Below are 21,827 nucleotides of genomic sequence, written 5' to 3'. Positions count from 1 at the left end.
TTCTCAGTTGACTTGCAGGTGCATGAAGCAGGACGCGTCTCCCAGTCCTGTAAAGAGGACTGTGAAACTTTACAGAACTCTGAACATTTTCTCTGGCTCTCTCCTGTGCCCCAGGTCCCCCAGAGATGTCGGGGCCGACCTGGCTGCCCCCTAAACATCTCAGCCAAGGAGAGCAGGCAGGTGCCTGTATCTCCGTCTCCACTCCGCCGGTCTTCAAACCCCAGAAGAAGTTTGCTACAATCCCAGTGCCCAAGTCGCATACTAGTTCCTGTGAGCAGAACGGGGGCTCAGGCCTCGGACAGCCACCACCTTACCAGAGATCACCTGTGGGTAAGTACATTATGTCACAGCAATTCATTCAAGATATTGGTGCTGTATAGGAGTAATATGAAAGATTCCTACAGTGACAAATGGTGTGAGAGAGACACCTAATAGGCATTCAGAGAGAACAGCGAGAAAAGAAGGATGCAGACTAGACGTAGATAGTTCAAGAGGTAAATGTTGTGTAGCTGATAGTGGCATTAACAGTGTTCCGTGGGCGCGCCACTTCTACATGACAAATAATGCATGGCGTTGTTAATGAGACAGAGTGCAGATTTTCGGGTATTAGCTTGTGGGTTATTGAGCAGTTTGCAATGGTGTGGGCACTTTTAGAGACTATCTGAGCTTTGGCATCAATCATCTACTAATGCTTTCTTGTTATTGTGATTTGCTCTTCCTTCAAACTCAAAATCTCAATGTTACTTTTTATCTCTACATCATTCTTTTCCCAAGTCCTAGACCACCATTATAACCCTTATTTCATGGTTTCTTGTCCCCACTGTTTCCCGGTTTCTGCTTTCCCCTTCTTATTTCATTCAGTGACCTCTTGTTGTGACTGAATCTTAAATTCCAACACATGGCTAATAGTCTCTTTCCTCTTACAGGAGGATTTACTATACCCTCACATCCCGACAGTCCTGGGAGCCAGTCGTCTTGCTCTGAGGCTTTCAGCCCACACTCCCACGAAACCACAGAACGCTATCATCCAGCAGTCGCAGCTGCGTCTGAAGGGCAGGATATAGCTGTCAGGGGTCCAGGCCATCCTTCCTGGCAGATGCAGGTGAGTACCACAGCCCTTTGTATTCTCTCTCCCTTGCCCACCGTGTTCTTTGGCACCCAGTATTAAGGCTTACTATGTTTTTAAAACAAACCTTTTAATTTGCTTGTACAATATAGATGTGCCAATGAAATGAGTTCCTACACAAGAGAAGCAATTTTAAGAGTGATTCCTTTTTGCATATGTGCAGGTGATGATGATGTCATTGTCATTTTTTGAGTGGTACTTCCTATATGCAGTATCATGGTATCCACTTAAGTGGCAGCATCTGTCTTTGGGTCTCAAACTATCCTTGATTCTGCTACCTCTAACTTAAAATAATTAGGCCAAGCCACCCAAATGTAATTACGTTAGCCAGAGTTGGTGTTTAGAGCGATGAGAGGGTGCCACCTAAAGTTTTTCACTCTTGCTGAGCGGTCTTTTGATTTAATCTAATCTTACTAGAGCCAGGGTTGTTATGGAAGGAGTGGGGTCTGTGGTCTCAATTTTAGGCAAAATAGCGACAATATTGTTACGTTTCTATTCTGAAGTGGCCCAATTGTTTGGCTTTTTGTTTTGTTTAAAAAAAAAGTTAATTATCATTTTCAAACAAAAAAACAACAGACAGGTCACATTTGGTCATATCTGAGATACATGTAGAGACTGGATGAGTATATGCAAAACAGATGACCGTGACAAAATTCAGCAGTCACGGTATAACTAGGTGAGTACAACATTTCACCTTGAAGGCACTTTCAATCGGAGGGAATGTGAGCTAGGGTACTTAGGGGGAAAGAGTTCACAATGTTTCCTACACGTATGTGTCGTAGTGTATCGGTCGAGCACCCAGACATGCCAGGACTGAACCATTAGAGCGATGACTTCGCACCTCTCCTATGTAAAGCGCTCTGATATCTGCGAAGATCTTGTTCGCGCTATATAAAACTTTCAAAATAAATAAATAAATAAATACCTGAAGAAAGTAAAGTGATATGATCTCGTGATGTGTTTACTATTTACACAGCGGGTCTATGGCGGTGGGTGTTTGTGGCGTGTGGGTTGTTGCTTTCGGTGTATGCAGCAACCCATGTAATGAACAGGGTCCAGATGTCTTTGGGTCGTGATACAGTGGGCATCAGATCCCAATCCGCTGCGAGCGTCTCTTGGCAAAAGGTCACGTCTTTTATCCACATGTTGATGGTGGGTGTGTGGGGTGATCTCCAGTTATTACGATGCTATGTTTGGCAAGGAGGAACATCATGGCTGACAGGCGTCCCACGCCTGGAGGGACGTCAGCGACGCTGCTGAGAATTGCAGTGTGGGGGGTGTGGGCTGATGGAAGCCTGTCACTTCATGAATAATGTCGAACACTCTGTCCCAAGAACATGAAATGGGGCCGCAGTGCCATGATGGGTGTAAAAGGGTGGCTTGTGCATCTGCGCAACGCCAGCATGCAGCGTTCGGGCACAAACCCATTTTCTGTAGCTGCAATGGCGTACGGTATAGTCTGTGTAAATATTTTAAATGTATGAACCGCAGTTTATAATTTGGAGTGAGGCCCTTGAGTTGAGCACAGCAAAAGGCCCATGTTTGTCTGTGGGTGGTGGGTCCAAATCCGAGGACCACTGCGCTAGTACGTTGGGTGTCATGATCGGGCTCATCTGCTGTGTAATGGTATAAATGCAGGTTATAAGCTCTTGGGCGTGGGATTCACTAATATATTTTCCAACTGGAGCAGGGGTGTAGATGCAGTGGGAAACAAACTGTGTATTTGTCTACAGTTAGCCCTGAGTTGATGGTAAAGTCGGAGGTCCAGGATAGGGGCTCACACATCTTCCAGGTTTTGTGGCCGAGGCAAGAACTCTTCCACCAGGTACAGGTCAGCAAAAGTGGATAACCCCCTTCGTCTGGCTATTTGTATAGGGCCAGCATCCTGCATTAGAGGGAAACTTGGATGGTGGGCTTGGCGCTTGGATGGGGCGTAAAGCAGTGGTAATTTCATATGTTGATATGATCAAGCCCCTATCTGTGAGGCCTAGTCCCCAGACCGTGTGGTGTTGGCGTATCCTGGCCTGAGAGGCTCCATAGCTATTGTGAATAATAAGGGGGACAAGGGGCATCTCTACCTCGGGAAAAGGCTCCGACAGTAAATCATTCACCGCAAGTCTGGCAGTCCGGTTGGTATATAGTAAGTGGATGAGTTTTAAAACGTTAGGGTTCATGCCAATCCTAGGGAGTATAGTAAAAGGTACGGCCACTTGAGGGAATCAAATGCTTTAGTGGCGTCTAAAAACGCAGAAAGCGCTGGTAGGTTGGGGTCTAACTGATGGAGTATAGAGCAAAAGGTCCCTGGTTGTGGGAGGTGGATCTTCCAGGAATACAGCCAGATTGGTCCGGTCTGGCGATGATGCACAAAAGTGGCTGCAATCTGTTTGCGATCAGTTTGGCCAGTATTTTCTCATCAAAGTTAATAAGGGAGAGTGGGCGATCGGACTCGCACTTGTTTGCCGGTTTATCTGGCTTAAGGATTTTCACGATCACAGCCTCGCGCATCGTCGGGGGAAGGTGGCCTATTTCAAGAGATTCTTGTTGCTTCTAATGAATGGGGGGCCAGTTCAGTAGTATAGGATTTGTAGAAAGCGGCTGTTAGGGGGTGCTTTGTCTCCAGGTAGATTGTTAATAGCCAGAACAACGTCCTCTTTAGTGAATGGCACGTCTAAATTTTAGCGGTGGGCATTGCTCAACCAGATCAGCTCGATAGAATCTATAGGACTGCAACTCCGCGTGCGGGCGGGTTTGGGTCGCAGTGTATAAGGATTCGTAAAATCTCTTCATTCTGGATTGGGTGGCAGACTGTCCACGTGCAGAGCCGGAGTTCTCCTCAAAGAGCTTGGTAATATAAGCAGAGGCACTGTGCTGTTTAAGTATGTATGTCAGAGCTTACCCGGGCGATCACCCTCCCCGCATGTGTGGGCTTTGACAATCCTGCCAAGGAAATTCGTTTCGTGGACCGCCTCATCATCGTACTCCGAAATGTTACTACAAATAATGGTGAGGTGCGACTTTAGGCCTGTTTGAAATTATAACGTTTCCGCCTGTTGTATTTCCTTCTCTATACGTTCCAGAGTTGAGCGGATGGATTTTAAGACCCCCGATTGTTTGGAAATGTAGACCCCCGTATAACAGCATTAAAGGCTTCCCAGATTGTGGAGGGGGGGATTAACAGATTTGAGGTTTGTAGAAAAGTATTGCTGGAGTTCCTCTCGGACCTGCTCATGGAATACTGTGTCGTTCAATGCTTGCGGTGGTAGGCAACAGCTAAAGGCTCGCGGCTTGGATAGTGGTATGGTCCAGTTTAGCTGAATCGGGAGTGATCGGACAGTGTATGTGTGGTGTGTGTTTGATGCTAGTAATCTAGGAGGCTACGTCCTGGGTGACCAGCCGGGACCAGGTATTGTGGCAGGAAGAGCTACATGTACCATGGCGGGAGTCTGGGTGCCATAGGCGCCAGATTTCTATCAGACCATAGTCCAATGCTATGGTGTTGAGTAATTCAGTAGTTTTGGGGTGCAGCTGCCTAGATGTACCTATGCGGTTCAATGAATCTTGCATGACTGCATTAAAATCTCCCCCCCAAATAATTGTGCCATCGCCAAACAGTTATCTTGGTCCAAATGGTTTCAAAGAGGGCAGGGTCATCAATATTAGGGCCATAGACGGCCACTAGTGTCAGTGGAGTCTTGTGCAGCGTGCCTTGAAACAGTACATAACGACAGCAAGGGTTGACACAGGATTCAATTGTAGTCCAGCCCACATTTCAACAAATCAATATTGCTATCCCTCGGGTGTAACTGGAATATGTGGCGGAATGTATCTTCCCCCCCCCAGTATCTATTATGCAGCTTGGGATCTGCAGCCTGCATGAGATGTGTGTTCTGAAGGAAACAGGTGTCTATTTTGTGTCTCATTGAATAAGCGTGAGTCGTGCCTTTCTGTGGTTGTTCAGCCCATGTGTTTTCCATGTTAGGATTGATACTTCAGTCATACAGTGTAATGTGCAGTGCGGCTAGGTGACCACTCATGTAGTACGTGGTATGTTAAGTAGTCTGAATGATGGAGCAGCTTACCAAGCTTATGTGTCGCTGAAGATAGTGGAAGCAATGCCTCGTAATGCTCGTGAAAGCTTAGTGTGAGTGACCTAGTAGTGCCTGTGACCTGCTAGCTATACTTGCTTAAAATCAAACGCCCCCCTCCAGCTCTAACCCCCAACTTGGTTGAGAGCCCACTACTCACCCACCCCCCTCTCCCCTGCCCAAACATACCCAAATCAAGAAAAGGCAAAGTGAACCCTGGGGGATCCCCTGTGGGGGCATGGGTTGCCGGCGAACTGCCCTGCACTTAAGGCAGGGTGGCCAGGCGTACTTCTCAACGCAGGAGGTCAATTTAAGAGCTCCAAACAAGAACAATCATTGTATTAATAGTGGGACATAAGCAATGAGAGGACAGAGAAGTTCAATAACTGTGGAATTGGAATATAATACATTGCGGAATGTGTCCTGAGATAATGATCCCAAGCTCAATCGTTATCACTGAGTCTATCCCTCGCCTCTGCATTTAGAGGTGTTTTGGGGGAGGACCGTCCTGGGCAAATATGTTTGGCAAATTTAAGCGCAGATTTGGCGTCTGTGAAGAAGTGTGCTTGGCCGTCGTCGGATGTCTTCAGCTTTGCCGGATAGAGCATTGCAAAGGGGATTTCGGCGCGTTGAAGAAGGTGTTTTGTAGGTAAGAACTCTTTATGTGCAGCTTGGACCCCGGGAGTAAAGTCCCGAAAAATAGATGTGGTTGCCTTGGTGCGTTATAGGGCAATGTTCTCTAGCCCCTTTCAAAATTGGGTCCATGTCGTAGTAATTTAGTATTTGCGCGATGATGGGCCTAGATGTACCACCCAGAGGTGGTTTAGGGCCAAGAGAACGGTGTGCACGTTCAATTACAAAGACTGCAGAAAGAGCTGTTGGAAAGAGATCGCGGAACAGAGCTTCGACAAAGGGCTCCAGTTTGGGAAATGCAGTAGTGTCTGGAACTCCGGCAATGGTTAGGTTGTTGCACCGGGAGCGCGCTTCCAAGTCCTCATTTTTTGCCTTTATTAATGTAAGAACCTGCTCCATATTTAGCAGGTGCTCCTTGGATTCCACTTGATGCTCATGGGCTTCTTCCGCGCGGTTCTTCAAGGCGTCTAATCGGGATTCATGAGCATTCACTTGGCGCTTTACATTGTCGAGCCCTGCTGTTAATGTGTCTTTGGAGTCTATAGATTTGAGGTTGGAGCGCACCTCCAGCATTGTTTTCGTGCTTGTCGCCAACCTGAGAAGGTTCGCCTTCAGGCTCAGAGCCTGCTTCCCCAGCAGCGATTGTGCTCTTATTTTCGAAAGGCTGTTTTGGGTAATTTTTCCCCATGACGAGTTGTGTCTGCGGCTGGTGGGCTGGTCGATGCGATACACGTTAGGGCCCCACTGGTGCAGAAGTCCTAGTCCACAGGAGCAGGCACTCCCTTTGCCTGCCGAGCATTCGAACCACTATCTGCGCAGACAGCACCACAGGGGCCAGAGCGAGGCCGTCCGTGTGATGCCAGCGAGGGGAGGAACTGAGTGTATCCGCCCCAGAGGCAACGGGATCACGGCCCCACCTAGTGACACACCCCGCCCCAAACTGGCACCTCCAATGCACCCGCACCTGATCCCGCAGCGCTGTACCCCAGGGCCCTCACCCTCCCACCCTGTCCTGGGTACACACGCAGCCCGTGGCACCCAGCGGCCACCCTGCGGTGACCGCCTCAGGAAACAGGGCTCCCGCCACCCAGCACTCTGAAGCAGGGACCAAGGCCTATCTGCCTACTCGCGTGTCTTCAGGGTCAAACCTCAGACTCTTTCTGCTTTTACACATAGGTGCAGCACCCAGGCCCAGCACACGCAATGCAGCTGGCCTCGGATCCACGAGGCACAACTCAACAGCGTCCGGCACCTCCACATGCCACTCACAGCATTCCTCCGCAGCTCCTCGTTGCAGCCGGTTACAGCCCAGGCCTTGTGCACCACCGCAGCTCGCAGGAGCAAGCAGGGTTCACACGGTTAGTGTAGACCAGTGTGTTAATCCGCATGTAATCTCCTATATTCTCTGCAATTGTGGGTCCCGACAGCCCACACTTAGCCGCAAGAGCCTCCGGGCAGCAGAGCAGCGGCGCGTCTCAATGGCTTACGCAGCTGTGTCAATCCGTCCGGTCATCTCTCCCCAAATCAACGGGGGGGGGGGGGTCAGGAGGGATTGTGCCTCAGGAGTGGTTTTATGGGCAACACAGGGTAGGAAGGCTGCACTGCTGACGCCGCCCCTCGGGCCCTACTCTGCCTCTAGGACGCTCCGATACACTAAGAGCGCATCCACTTCTTCCCGTCACCATTCAGCTCAGTAGAGGCATAGGCGTGTTCCTCGTCTTGTGCTTAGTCAGATACAGTAGCGCAGGAGACGCTGGACCTCCATTGTGCAAAAGATTATGCAGAATAATGTGGCCGGCCGGCAGAGCCCCTTCAGAAGGTGGCCATCTTGCTGCTCGGCCAAGCCACGCCCCGCTTTTTGTTTTGTTACTCGATTTAATGTGTGCAGGCCATAGTAAAGCTATTCAGTGAAATGAGATTATTATGTCAGGCCCCGAGACCGTACCCTTGGATTTCCTGCTCATCAACTGTTCTTGAATTAAGTACCATTTTAGTTTCTGCTTAGTGCTACCTTAGCCTGACTACACAAAACTATTGCTTATAACATGATTTTTAGATCTTGTAAAGGGAGTAACTAGATTAACTGCATCCAGAAAATTTGAAATCCTACTCAAAGGTACCTTCGTTTTGATTGTATAAAAGCTACTGTGGTGAAAGAAATGACTGAAAATTGGAGGGAAAGGAAATTTAGTACTGTCAGTGGTAGACAAAGGCTATAAGACAAAAAAAACTCCTGTTGCCCCATAAAACAAGTATAAAGACTAGTCATAGTACTACTCTATCTTTATGAAAGTATTATGGTGTGTCCTCAAGATGTAAGAAATGTGTTAGTCTCTCCCAGCCTTTGACATTGTCATCATTTGTGTGATAATTGGGAGTTCATTTGATTCTTGTTGAAGGTGTCAAATTAAGAACGTTTAGCCTTTATGCCCTTTACATCAGTTTAACCACTGCTCACCAGTGGCACTGCCTCTCTTTCCTTGGGTGTTTGCTTCTTGCACTGCCTGCTAGTGTGAAATCATCACTTTGCCTACTAGGACCACTCTTCCCTCTGCCCATCTCTGGTGGAGCATTACAGTGCCAGGCAGTGCTGGCTCCTCCAGGTGCCTACCAGTATAATCTTCTTCATTTGCTCTTTGTCCACTGGTTACCTTGGACTTCACTTTTGAGAAAGCCGCATGCAAAACCTAATTGTTTATTAAGTTCACCGCAAGTGTTGTCGTCTACCAGTGGTCATTGAACGACCCAATCTGTAACTATTGCCCTTAGCCACAAGAATGTACGGTGGATGACTGAATGAAGAGAATTTGTAGAGCACAGCAGCTGCTCCAATCGGAGCGTCCTGGCATTAGTTGCAGGCAGGGGAATGAAGACGACTGGCATACTTTCATAACCAAAGCGGAAATGAAAAAAAGAGATTCATATTTATTTAAAAACATGTAACCAGTATTGAACAAAGCTATCAGGGAGATATTCCGAAGATGGCCAGGAAGAGAGTTCCAAAGTTTAGGGGCCAGAAAAGAAGGGCCGTGCCACCAGCTCTAGATTTATGTATTCTTGGTATGCACAAAATGTTTTAGCGGGTAGAACGTACATTTCTGAGAGGTTCAACCAATCGGGATTGTAAAGCGCTCTACTCACCCGTGAGGCTCTCAAGGTAGGTACTATATCATATTGTTTTGAATATAGATTGGGCCCCCTTGTTGCAGTGCCCTAAAAGTGAGTACTAGTGTTTTGACTTTTATTCTTTGGCTGATTGGAAGCCAGTGGAGTGTTTCAAACCTTTACCGATTGCATTTCTTTGAAGAATGTTCAACACATGGTGAGCAGCGACGTTCTGAACCAGATGTGTTCTTTTTATCAGATCTAAAGGGGCAGAACATTGGCATAATCTAGCTTCGATGTGATTAGGACCTGAGTATTTCCTGCTAGGAATAAAAAAACATTCTAAATGATTTAAGTGAGGCATAACCAATTCAGCAGTGACATTGGTATGTGGCTTAAAAGAGAGTGAGATGTTTACTTTTACTCCCTCTTTCCTTGTCTCAATAGTGGGGACAGGTGTTGTCTCAACTCTGATGGCCGGTTTCTCATTGTGTCAAATGTGGAGAAAGTAATGAACACCAAGATCTGAGATTCATCCAAGTTCAGGCAGAGGCAGCTCTTACCCATCCAATCCGCAACTGCCAAAAGACATCCTTGGAAGTTGACTGTAGCAGAGTTTTCCAAATTATTAAAGACCAACATCAATTAGGTATTGTCAGCATATGACACAGCATTAAAATCCCAGGCTTGTGCAAAGATGCGAGGGTGTCATCTAAATACTAAATAGAGTAGGGCTGGGGCCCGAGCCATGCCACATGCCGAAGTTGACCTCCTTAAATTCTGATATGAAGGGTAGATGGACTGCTTGCTTTCTGTTGGAGAGGTGGAATTTAGTCCAGCTCCAACTGATGCCTACTGTGCCAGATTCTTCCAGTCCCTGCAATAGGATGTCACGAGAGACCGCATCGAAAGCAGCTGAAAGGTCAAGTAAAGCACATTTTTTTTTCCTAAGGCCAAGATGGGTTTAATAAAAATCAGTCCCTTCCAGGAGAGCTTATTCTGTACTAAAGCCAGCACAGAAGCCGGACTGGAAGGAGGGCGGACAGTTATGTATAACTATAAATTTGGTTATTTGGCAATTAACCAAAGGTTTTAACACCTTCCCCAACATGGGAAGTAAAGAGATGGGTCTATAGTTGCTTGGATTTAATGGGGTCAAATTAATTTATTCAACAAATGAAGCACCAATGCCCTTTTCCAATAAGTGGGTACTGATCCAGTTTCTAGAGAGAGATTAAATAGAGAATTAATGTGTGCATGAGAGAGTTCATAGCATGTTTGATTATATGCGTAGGACAAACATCTAGTGGGGAGATAGATCTGTTTATAAGTCCCAGCCTACTAGACAGCACAGCTGTCTGGTTTGCTAAAGATATCTTGGGGACATTCAGAAAGCTGACCTAGAAATGCATTCTGCCGGTTGCTTGCTATTGACTTTGTGGTTTGTAACTCACATTTTTCTTGCTTTCGATTTGCTAGCGTTATTTGTTTTAGGCTGTCTAGCTTGAGTTCGTACCTTCCCTTGCCCAGCTCTTATTTACAGTATCCTTCCGAGTGCTCATTTTCTGTAAACAGGCCTGTAAAACTTTGTCTTCTGTTGTCACATTTGCAGTGCTTTTAAAGACCAAGGTCCAATGTCACGTGGTGTTTTCCAGGGCAATTGTTTACTTTTCTTTCTCTGACTTCTGAATGAGAGGATTTAAGAGACACTCTTGCTGGATACTGGGGGTAGGGAAGAGAAATCTTCTAGCACTAACAACATTTAAATGAACTCTACAACACTGCTCTCTATGCCAATCTACACTACTTTACTGTATGCCATCACACTCTATCCCACTCAACGCAACTGCGCTCCACTCTGCACCACTCCACTCTTCTCTGAAACGGTCTACTCTAAGCCACTCTAATCCACTCTGCACCACTCCACGGCTATGCACTCTACTCTTAACCAATGCTCTGTACACAATTGCACTCTGTCAGTGCACTCTACGCCACTGCACACTACTCTGCATCACTGCACTCTACACCACTTCTCTTTAGGCCACTCGACTCCACACCACTGCACTCTGAGACTACTCTGTAACACTGCACTCTCCACTTACAAACTCTACGATCCGGTACCCTGCAATACACTCTATGCCACTGCACTCTGAGATTATAATCTACTCTGCACCACTGTGCCACTTTACTCTGCACCACTGCATCACTCAAATCTAAGCCACTCCACTCTGCACCATTCTACACCACTGCACTATGCTACTCTGCGCCATTCCACACCACTGCCATCTACGACTCTGCATTGTACACCACTGAATCTAATGCCACTGCACTCTATGCCACTATACTCTGCAACACTCTACGCCATGTTACTCTACACCAGTCCACTATACTCCATGCCACTTCAGTGTATGCCGCTCTACCCAACACTGCACTATTCCACTACAATACATGACACTTTCTGCCACTCCACGCTACAACACTCTATTCCACTCTTCGCCATTCCACTCTCCAAATCACCCTCCTCTCCAGCTATACTGGTGTACAACAGGGCTAAAGCACATTGGCAATGCCAATAGCTCTTGCATATGCGAGACCTATCGTATTTGCCAATGCTTGTTTGAGTAATCATTTCAGAATCCTTCAGGAAGATCTTGTCTAAAGTGGTTGGCTGTGACAAGGTACCCTGAGGGTTTGGTGGTGACTTGGAGGAGACAGGATTGTGGCTGTGTTGTGGAAAAAACATACGTTTTCGGCAAAATCTTGAGGCTGAGGGAGTAGATTGTTTATCTGATTTGGGGTCCAGGAAGGAGTCCACTATTTTAAATATGGCTCTGGATGCATTGACAATCTGTTTAGCAAACATGCAGAATTTAGCACTTCTTATATTTTTTTCTGAACTGTTTCAGAGCAGACTTGTAGGTGAGTTTATCCGCCGCTGCAAAGTTGCGTAGCCACTTCCTCTCTATTTTTTTACATTTCAGTTTTTCCGCTTTCAGCTCTGCAGAATACCACAGAGCTGAGGAAGAGGCCATTTTTCTACTATTTCTTTTTCAAAGGCACGATTTTATTGAAATTCATTCTGACATTTACATCAAATTCTGTGACTGCTGTGTCGATATCTCCAGACTGATCAACCTTAATTTGAGAGCAGACCAAGTTCTGGTCAGCATCGGAAACAGCATGCCTTGGTTGTTTTAGGAGCTTGCTGAGCAGAGCATTTGAGATAAAACGGGATTAAATAATAATCCGACCAAGTTAGGGGTACTGTTTTCTCCACTTCAAGAGTGAGAAGATGAGACAAAATAACAAATTAGGTGTGGCCTCCATTATTTGTGGTGACAAATGCAAAAACAACAATTGATGGACGGAATGTTGCACAATGGCAGAACATTCACCCTCAGTCACAGATCTGGGTTTAATCCATCTTTATTTTGCTCACCAGACTACTCCAGTTCAGACATGGCCATTTGAAAATCAGTCTTGACCCTGTGCCTCATGGGAACAGTCCAGCCCGAACTGCCAAGCCATGTCTTTCCTGGACCGGAACCAAGCATCCTGGGACCGGTTTCTGGCTATCAGCCGGGATAGCTTGATTCCAGTGGCCTTGAGAGCATTATTTGTGGGGCCAGAAACCTATTGAACTAATTTGCAGTCAGATATCACTTCGATTAACTGTTCAGCAGCTTTGCACGATGGGTTGTCAACATGAATATTGCAGTCACCCACTACAGTGAAATTAGAATATTGTAAAAAGAGGAGCATGATGATGTTGGCTAAGATCTCGTAAAACTGTGAGTCAGCCTGGGGGGACGATACAAGAATGACAGAAAAGGGAAAAATTATCCAAAAACTTTATGGTAAAAGCAAGGGTCTCTGCTTTGCCCTGTAAATTCACTAGGTATGGCGCCTGGGCGACTGACACTGGACGCTGGGAGTCATGGTTCGATCCCCGACTCCGGCAGCAGGTCAGCCCACCACCGCGTGACTCTGGGCAATAGCTCGCTTAATCTTCCTGACGGCCCCCAGCGCCGGGACACCCAATTGGGTAGCTGTGCGCTTTACAAATACAGGATTTACAGTTACATTTTACTAGCTTACTGGATCAAATGAACTTGGAGCGGTAGACAAAGTCCACACCATCTCCAGCTGCACCAGTTCTATCTAAATGTGAGACAGAGTAGCCATTTGCAATGGCTGATTTAAAATCCGGATCAGAGCTATTATTCAGCCAGGTTTCGGTAAGAAAAATAAGATCCCAGTTCTTTACATATAAAATATTCCAAAGCTCAATTTTATGTTTGGGGAGTGACCTTATATTAATTAAGCAGGCTTTGAAAACCCGATCTGTATTAGTAGTTAATTTTAGAGTTGTGGAATTGCTTGTAATCCCTATCATCTCCCAATTGAGATGGCCTCATGTGATCCGTATGTGTCAGGAACAGTCGCCAGACTCCACAGGAACGAAGACAAATACCCCCAACTTCCGAAAAGCAGCCCCCAGAATGGTAAGGTGAAACTCACTCTAAGGCACTGCTCTCCAAAAGTATGGGGGAATAAAACCAAGGAGTGTCCACCACGTTCCCCATAGGAGGATGAATGATGTCGTGTAGATGGGCAGCCAGGAGAAGCAGATGCTGGAAGGAAAAACAGTAACCACAATATAATGCTGTATAATTATTGGGACTATATTACATTGATCTGTGTTCAGTACCGTCTCACACTCACCCAATGTCTACTGTAAGTCTTCTTTATAGGGGTATCACCAAATATGCCGGGGGTAGGACTTTTAAGGATGGCTGGAACAGGGTATGGGATATTAGCACACTAAATGAGGTCCCGGGCTGAGGTAATTATGGAAACATGCATTCACCATTCATACAAGGAGGACTGCGTGGATCAACAAAACAACCGAGATAGAGGGTAAACCAAAATTATGGTCGTGCGATAAAACTGAAAGAAATGCAACCAGCAAAATAACGGGGATCTCTGGACAAGGGTTTGAGGTGTTCCGGCCGGCCCTTTCCGACTGTGAAGGGCGGAGCAGACACACACTCAAGAGGTGTGCCGTCCGGCTCCACGGGGCTAAATGAAGCGGAACAGCAACACACTCGAGAGAGGGCAGGGAAATATAAAATGCTCGAAGAACTGTAACAGAGCGAAGCCACCGTTCACACATTACCAATAGGCAGCTCACGAGTTAGGGATATGAAGAATATAACAGCAAGGCAGGTAAATGATTGCAGCTAAGGCGAACGATGCCAAAGGAAATACCGCTTGAACCTCCCTGAAGGATTCCGACTCCGAGGAGAGATGAGTCGATAACAGGGAAGCGGCACACCAAACACTGAGACGCCGGAGACGCTGCACCAAACAGGGAACAATGCGGAAGTAAGGAGGGGGCGTGGTCACGGAAAGAGTCAGTAAGCTAAGCGTCAAACGAAGTTCGAGGCGTGCCTTCAGAGGCTTAAGGGAGCGTGTGTAAAGTGCGACTCATATGTTGGCGGTCCGGCCCGGAACACAGTTCAATGACTTCGTCTTCGCCCCTGAACCGAACCCTAACAGTATGAGAGCTTTTCCTATGGTCCTTAAAGGAAGATATTGAGGGTCCTAACCAGGAGGACCTCGTGTTAAGGTGTAGTAGGGAACCACAATTCAAGCATAAAAACATGCAGAGTTACTCTGTATATCACAAGAGATAGTAGTTGCATTTAGATGGATGAAGTTCCAGAAGGGAGTCCTTATTAAGAACCTTTGTTTGCTGGTTCGGGGGGGGGGTGGGGGGGGTGGGGGGTAAAAAGGCAACATAGCTGGTGCTAGGCACGGACTGGTGCAGACGGGCTTGCCTCTGGCACGCCAGTGGTGCATCTGCGCTCATACCATCATTGAGTAATATTGAGAAAGGTTTGAAGGTATAACGCCTGCCCACGCTCGGCAACTAGAGCAACCCCCTGCGTTATCGGCTGCCTAATAAGTGCGCTATTCAACCACCATTTGCCCTGACACCATTCAGATTCTAAGCTTTACTTCAAAAACATGTGCAAGATGTCATTAAAAATCCCACTAAACATGTGTTAAATGTATTTTAAGCACCCCCTGGAAATTAAATCCTAAAGAAATGCTATTTAAAAAAAGTAACACCAAAGTCGCCTGACTCACAAGTTTACAGTGTTGACCCTCTTGTGTTTCTGGTTTATTAATCTTTTTGTAGGTGAGGGATGAAACCTTTGCCATTCTGTTTTGGTCTCCTTTAAATAATTAATTTATTCCCTCATTCGGTTCCTCTAAGAGGGCGCCCAGTGCAAACAGTATATTGATCAAAGGAGTATGACTATCTATATCCTGAATAGCTCATATAACATGGTACATGTACAAGAGGTAGAGAAATGAAAGAACAACCTCTAGGGGTCAGGTAGTAATCAATGAATACAACCTGTACAAAGAATGCCTTAAAAAAACGTAGGGTGGATTAATCTTTTACAAATATAAGTCGATTTTGGACCATAAGAGACCAGAAGATTTTTTATTAAACTGACATTTGTGGATAAGATTATCAGCACTCCTGAAAAAACATACCCAAGCGAGCATCGTTTTGATACCCATTGCAAGCAGAATGTCAATGAGGAAACAGTCCCAAAGTTACAGCGTTTAGTGTATTTGAGTCTGAAGTTGCATGTAAACCCCAAGTAGATTATGCTAAGTGAAATTTGTATATTAAAATTGTTTGTGTAGTTTGACTAGATATCCAAAATGGAGTAATGGGTTTGCAGTAAAATAAATGTTCTAAGTCACCTGAGTGGGGCTGGCAATGCCAGCAAGCAGCTGAGCAGAGGAGGCGGCATTAATGCAGCAGTTCTGGGTCCAGAATGTGTGAATATCTTGCCTATAGTCCGCATTGAAAAATGAGTGGCGAGTCTTTATGCATTAGCATGGATTTCCATATATCTGACCAATGCGACTGTGGTATGGGATCTATGTTATATTTAATGCATGAAGCATCCCATTTTTGTGAGCTTTCATCTGTGAAAATAGGAGATGTTTTCTTGAGTATTTTATATATTAGGGAAACTTTATGGCTTGTAGAAGTGAAGGAATGGAGGAAGTTGAAAGTCTGCTTTGTGTTTTTTTAAAACACCCAAGAGCCTCTTTGAGAGACAGGAAATTATAAAAGTCAATTGGTAGGAGAGAAAAATTAGACGTAATACAGCAAAAGTTAGAGGGTTTTCTAGTGATATAATGTCCTTGACATATAAAAAGCCCACAGAAAACCATCATTCCCAGAAAGAGGGATTAGGAATTATTTTAATAGATGGATTGAACCATAAAGAGGCAAATTCAAAGTCTTTGATGTTATGTGGGAAGCACTCATCTAACCTTTTGAGAGCAGTGACTGAATCTATAATGATTTGGTAGGAATGGGAGGACACCTTGATGTGTCCTTGTTGTGATAGAGGGTCATTTCGATCCATCTCTATGTCAACCCAAGTATGACGAAGAGGAACCGATGTGTGTAGCCACCATATGACTGGTCTAATTAAGAAGGTAGTTTGATAAAAGAAAAAAAATGGGGAGATTAATACCGCCTTGTTTGCTTGTAATTTACGTAAAGAGATTCTTGCCTTTTTTCCTTTCCAAATGAAAGTTGTAATTAAAACATTGAGTGAAGAAGGATTTAGAAAGATACAAAGGTAACATACTAAGTTAAAGTTGACGAGAGGTGCAATTAGCCCTCCCCTACCAAGTTATGAATTTCAGAGACCATTCCTGAGTAAGCCTTTTAATTTTTGCAAGAAGGGAGGTTTCTTAAATGGATCTTAGTATTTAAAGTGGATATCTCAAATTCGATAATCAAGTATTTAAGTTTATTTGTTTGGCATTTAAGATTTGCGGAAGATGCCATAAATGGGAAAATATTAAGGGGAAAGACTTCAGTTTTCTCCTCATTTAAGGAGTACCTAGTGAACCAAGATTATTCTGTGATTACATTTAAAGTTTCAGGTATGGCTCTGTGGATTAAATTAGGACGTCATCTGCATATGCATCTGGCTCCTGGGAAGCATTTTTGGAAGTAATACCTTTGATTTTTTCATTAATGCGAATAGAGTGTAGAAGAGGTACAATTGATAAAAGAAATAGAATGACGGATAAAGGGAAGCCTTGCCTCGTTCCTTGAGCTAAATAAAAGGTATCTGAAATTTATCCATTCAATTAACATTCAATATATTCAATTTAATAAAATAATGGGGTGGGTCTTTCTCATCCCATCATCGGGCTCCACCTCACCCCTAAAACTTCACCAGTCTTTCTGCTCCCATGTGGACTAAAGTATCCCGTCCCAGTGGCAAGGAAGAGGGCATTTTATTCTTTTGGGTGTTGTTTTTACATATGGGCCAGGAGAGTTAGGCTAACTCCCTGTATCATCCTACTTACAATAGTGAACGGCTGCACTTTTTGGGTTTGGGTAGGCTGCCACTGGGAAAAACCCACAAGACCTAGACCGTTCTGAAAACTAGACATCTGAGGGAGTCCAGGGTGGGGACATCTGAGGGTGCGTCGCATACATCCCACACCATTGTCTTGCCCAAAATGCCCTGCAAACCCCCCACGCAAGGCCTCCCATTGACCGTGGATTGATCCATTCCGGTCACGGGCACTAGCCCCAGCCACAGAAGTGAGGCAGCGTTTTTATCGGCACAAGTGGGGTGATGCTAGGTAGTAGGAATTTTGTGGATTCCTGAGGGTTCTGGGAGTTTCCATCACAGAAATGTAAGGAAAATGTGTGACTTAAGTTAAATTTGAGGTTTGCTTGGCATTGTGGGTAAAAAACCTCATGGGATTCCCGAAAGTCACCCCATCATAGATTCCCCTAGGTGTCTCGTTTAAAATACGTGCAGGTATTCTACATTTCCCTTGGTGACGGCTGAGCTAGGGCCCAAAATCCACAGCTACCCACTATGCAAAAGAAATGGTGCCGTTTTGAGTGGAAAATGTGATGTCCCCATGTTGCGTTTTTTTGGCTGTTTCCTTTCGTGGGCACTAGGCCTACCCTCACAAGTGCTTGTTATCGGAAGACTTGGGGAAATGCTGGGTAGAAGGATGTTTGTGGCTCCCTGCAGAAGTGTGAGGGAAATGTCTTTTTTTGGTCAAGGTTTGAAGTTTGCAAGAGATTCTGGGTAAAACTGCCTGGTGAAAGTCATGCAAGTTGCACCATCCTGGATTCCCCTAGGTGTCTAGTTTTGAAAAATGTACAGGTTTGTTAGGGTTCCCTAGGTGCCGGATGGGCTAGGACCTTAAATCCACAGCTAACTACTTTGCAAAAAACTGGTCCGTTTTGAGTGGAAAAATGTGAGGTGCCTACTTTGCGGGCCATTTCCTGTTGAGGGCACTAGCCCTACCCACAAAAGTGAGGTACCATATTTATCGGGAGACATATGGGAGCATAGAATATTAAGACATTTGTTATTACCAACTGGCTGCATTTGTGCCTTTCAAATTACATTTTGAAAAATACCCTCTGAATCATATGCTTTTACCGGTATCCATAAATTCAGAGCTGTACAAAGAACTACTGCTCCTAAAATCATTATAAAAATTACATAGGTTATCTTGATATCTATTTTTCACTCTACTTATTTTACCATATGAATTGGTCTATAATCAGTACACAATGAAAATCAATTTTGCGATGCAGGTCAGTTGTTGGCTCTGGTTACCTCTGGTTCGTGGAGAACCTACAAACCATCACAACCTAAATGGTCTGCCGAACATGATGCACTGCTTTTGTAAATCGGCCATTGTCACAAAGTTATAGATGAAAAGGTAGTAGGTTAAAATGCACAAAAGCTTGAAAAAATGGGCTACCTCTGTGAAAAATACCAAAACCGTGGTAAAAAATTGTTTTTTTGATTCAGCTCTGAATGTTCATTAAAGCTGGGAAGGTTGTGATTTTAGCACAGCAAATCATTCGTTGATGCCATTTTTGTAATTAAAAAAACAAACACTTTTTTCCAGATCACTTTTTCCTATTTTTCCCATAGAACATAAAATGTAGCGATATTTTGGCCGTTTTCTCAGTCCCCTCTAGGGGAATCACCAAACCCTGATACCTTTAGAATCCCTAGGATATTGGGGGGAAAAGGACATACATTTGCTGTGGATAGCTTATGTGGCCAAAAAGAAAGTTAAGTAGGCCTAAGCATGAACCTGCCCAAATAGATAATAAACAAGCATTTGCGATGCAATAGGTCTCGCATTAGGAAAGTTTGAGCTATTGTTCTTGTAAATGACAATTTTTTTATGTGTTCGTTTTGAAAATAGTGAAATTAATAGCTTTGTCATTTAAAATGCCAATACTTTTAACTTTTGCAAATGTGACACCTATAGCATTTGTAATGCAACATGTTTTGTATTTACGTGACTTAGATGTATTGATATTACAAATAACAATGGCTTAATTTTTTTAAAGAATTAATACTTAAACAAGTTATTGTAATTTATAATAGCAATAGCTTAAACTTTTGTAAATAACTTTTGTGAAGATTATGTTCAGTGTATTTTATTGTGACGAAAATCCAAGAACAGAAGTGAAATATTAACATCTTTTTGTGACATTTGTAATAAAGCTTGAAACATTGAGAGGACATATTTGAACCAGTTGTTGTTGCACAGATTGATGCTGTAGTGGCGTGGAGTGATATTGTGGCGGCGACGAGTGATGCTGTGGCGTTCAGTGATACTGTGGTAGGGCATAGTGATGTTGTGGTGCCCCGAGTGATGCTGTGTTGCTGCGATAGATAGAGTGAGGGTGATAGATAGCTAGAGGGAGGGCGAAAGGTAGATAAATAGAGTGAGGGCGATAGATAGATAAGATAGTGACCGTGATAGAAAGATAGACAGAGTGAGGGTGAGCGATAGATAGAATGATGGCGATAGATATAGTGAGCGCGATAGATAGACAGATAGAGTGAGGGCGATAGAGTGAGGGCGATAGAGTGAGGGCGATAGAGTGAGGGCGATAGAGTGAGGGCGATAGAGTGAGGGCGATAGAGTGAGGGCGATAGAGTGAGGGCGATAGAGTGAGGGCGATAGAGTGAGGGCGATAGAGTGAGGGCGATAGAGTGAGGGCGATAGAGTGAGGGCGATAGAGTGAGGGCGATAGAGTGAGGGCGATAGAGTGAGGGCGATAGAGTGAGGGCGATAGAGTGAGGGCGATAGAGTGAGGGCGATAGAGTGAGGGCGATAGAGTGAGGGCGATAGAGTGAGGGCGATAGAGTGAGGGCGATAGAGTGAGGGCGATAGAGTGAGGGCGATAGAGTGAGGGCGATAGAGTGAGGGCGATAGAGTGAGGGCGATAGATAGATAGATAGTGAGGGCGATAAAGTGAGGGTGTAATTGGAAAGTATATTAGAAGTGACTTTAGCTGAGAAGCATGAAATGGTAGCTTTATAGGAATGATGATGATAAGCAGCAAACTGTAAAACTTGCTGTTATAGTTTTATAGGAGGCTTATTAGAGAGTAGAGCAGCTGTGAACATATATGTAATTTAATGGGAGCTGTGGCAAAGGTAGAAAAGACTGGCACAAAGGTATAGTTAAATGAGCCGCTTAAGAAAGAAGCACAGACTTGTAGTTTGATGGGAGACAAAACAAAAGTAAACAACAGCGATGCGGGCTTGTAATTTGAGAGGGATTATAATGGAAGTAAACTATAAAGGCAGAAAATGGTAATTAAATGGAGGTATTGTGGGAATAAAGCGGAGGAGCGGAGACTAGTAATATAATGGGGAGGTTTGTTGAGGGTACTGGTGTGGGGGGAGCTGTAGATTTTGTAATTTTTGTGACTAGAAGAAGCAGAGATGGTGCCTCTGAGAAAGCCACCGAAGTTCCCTTGCGAGAGTTTTAACATTTGTGTTGAACTAGAAAGCAGGAAACTAATTAACGTGGTATGGCGCCAGTTGCAAGTTGAACACATGCTGTTTTACAACAGCGGATGCTAGCGCGTGTTTATGAGCGTGTTTGCAAGATAACCTAGTCAATGGAAGAAGGCAGCAGAGGAATTGTTATAATTTTAGAAAGCATAGGTACGGAATTGTAGTTTTAATAAGAAGCTTAACCGGGTTAGAAGACACGGACATAAAGAAAATGGGGGAGCAGGAAGTGATGCATGGCAGGGGGGTGGGGGAGCAGGGGAGCGGCGTTCCTTTGAAGTTGGAAGGGTGGGAGTGAACGAGCGTATGGGGTGTGAGCAATTTGAAGGGGAACATGGCATAATAAACTATAGGTATATAGCTGTGGAAACTTGTTATGGGACTTGTAGAGAAGTACAAATGTTTGCAAATGCAACATAATATGGACGGTGTTAAGATAGCAATGCTGTTAGTGACAATGCACATTAAGGGCATATAACTGCAGCACGATAAAAGTGTTGTTCATAATTAAGCGGATTGAACGGGGCTGTAGCTGCATAGAAATAGTGCAGTGTTGAAATAGACAGGCACTATGCTGTATGTACATTTGATTGGTGGCTGGGCTAAAGTGAAGGGATTTAAGGGCTAAGTGCGGTACGAGAACTAACAGTATTATAGCATAGGGGTTATGTGTATTGCTAAAGTAAATATAATAATATTAAAAAGCACGCAAAAAGATTGTGCTTCCATAAAAAAAAAGCACCAGTAAGTAAACTAAACATGTAAATAGATGCAGCGAAGGCATACACAATACGGCAATGCTTTTATTGCCACGGGAGCATGTTAATAGAAAAATTATACATGCCGCTAGTGAGACATCTGCCGCACGCTGTTTTTTCTTTTTTAATAGAACAGGTACGGACCTGTAGTTTGCTAAAAAGGTTTGAGAGGCTTACGAAGGCAGAGAAGCGGCAC

The 21,827-nt window shown here is 44.7% G+C and overlaps 1 protein-coding gene across 3 annotated transcripts in view; it reads left to right on the top strand.

The window, feature by feature from the left end:
* The window catches only part of LOC147678631 (uncharacterized), a 53,556-nt gene that overhangs the window by 5,562 nt on the left and 26,167 nt on the right, over positions 1 to 21,827 (top strand). For all 3 annotated transcript variants that reach the window (XR_015302482.1, XR_015302481.1, XM_086946081.1), the window contains exons 2-3: positions 115 to 330; positions 927 to 1,102. Coding sequence is in view for 1 of the 3 variants with exons in the window: in XM_086946081.1 (XP_086802207.1) it covers positions 115 to 330; positions 927 to 1,102 (392 nt within the window). In the remaining 2 variants the exon portion in view is untranslated. The remainder of the gene's footprint in view (positions 1 to 114; positions 331 to 926; positions 1,103 to 21,827) is intronic.

This window comes from Lissotriton vulgaris, chromosome 12 (assembly GCF_964263255.1).
Source record: "Lissotriton vulgaris chromosome 12, aLisVul1.2, whole genome shotgun sequence".
Taxonomy (NCBI): domain Eukaryota; kingdom Metazoa; phylum Chordata; class Amphibia; order Caudata; family Salamandridae; genus Lissotriton; species Lissotriton vulgaris.
The sequence above is the reverse complement of the archived record's forward strand: the minus strand, read 5'-3'. Positions and strand labels throughout refer to the sequence as shown.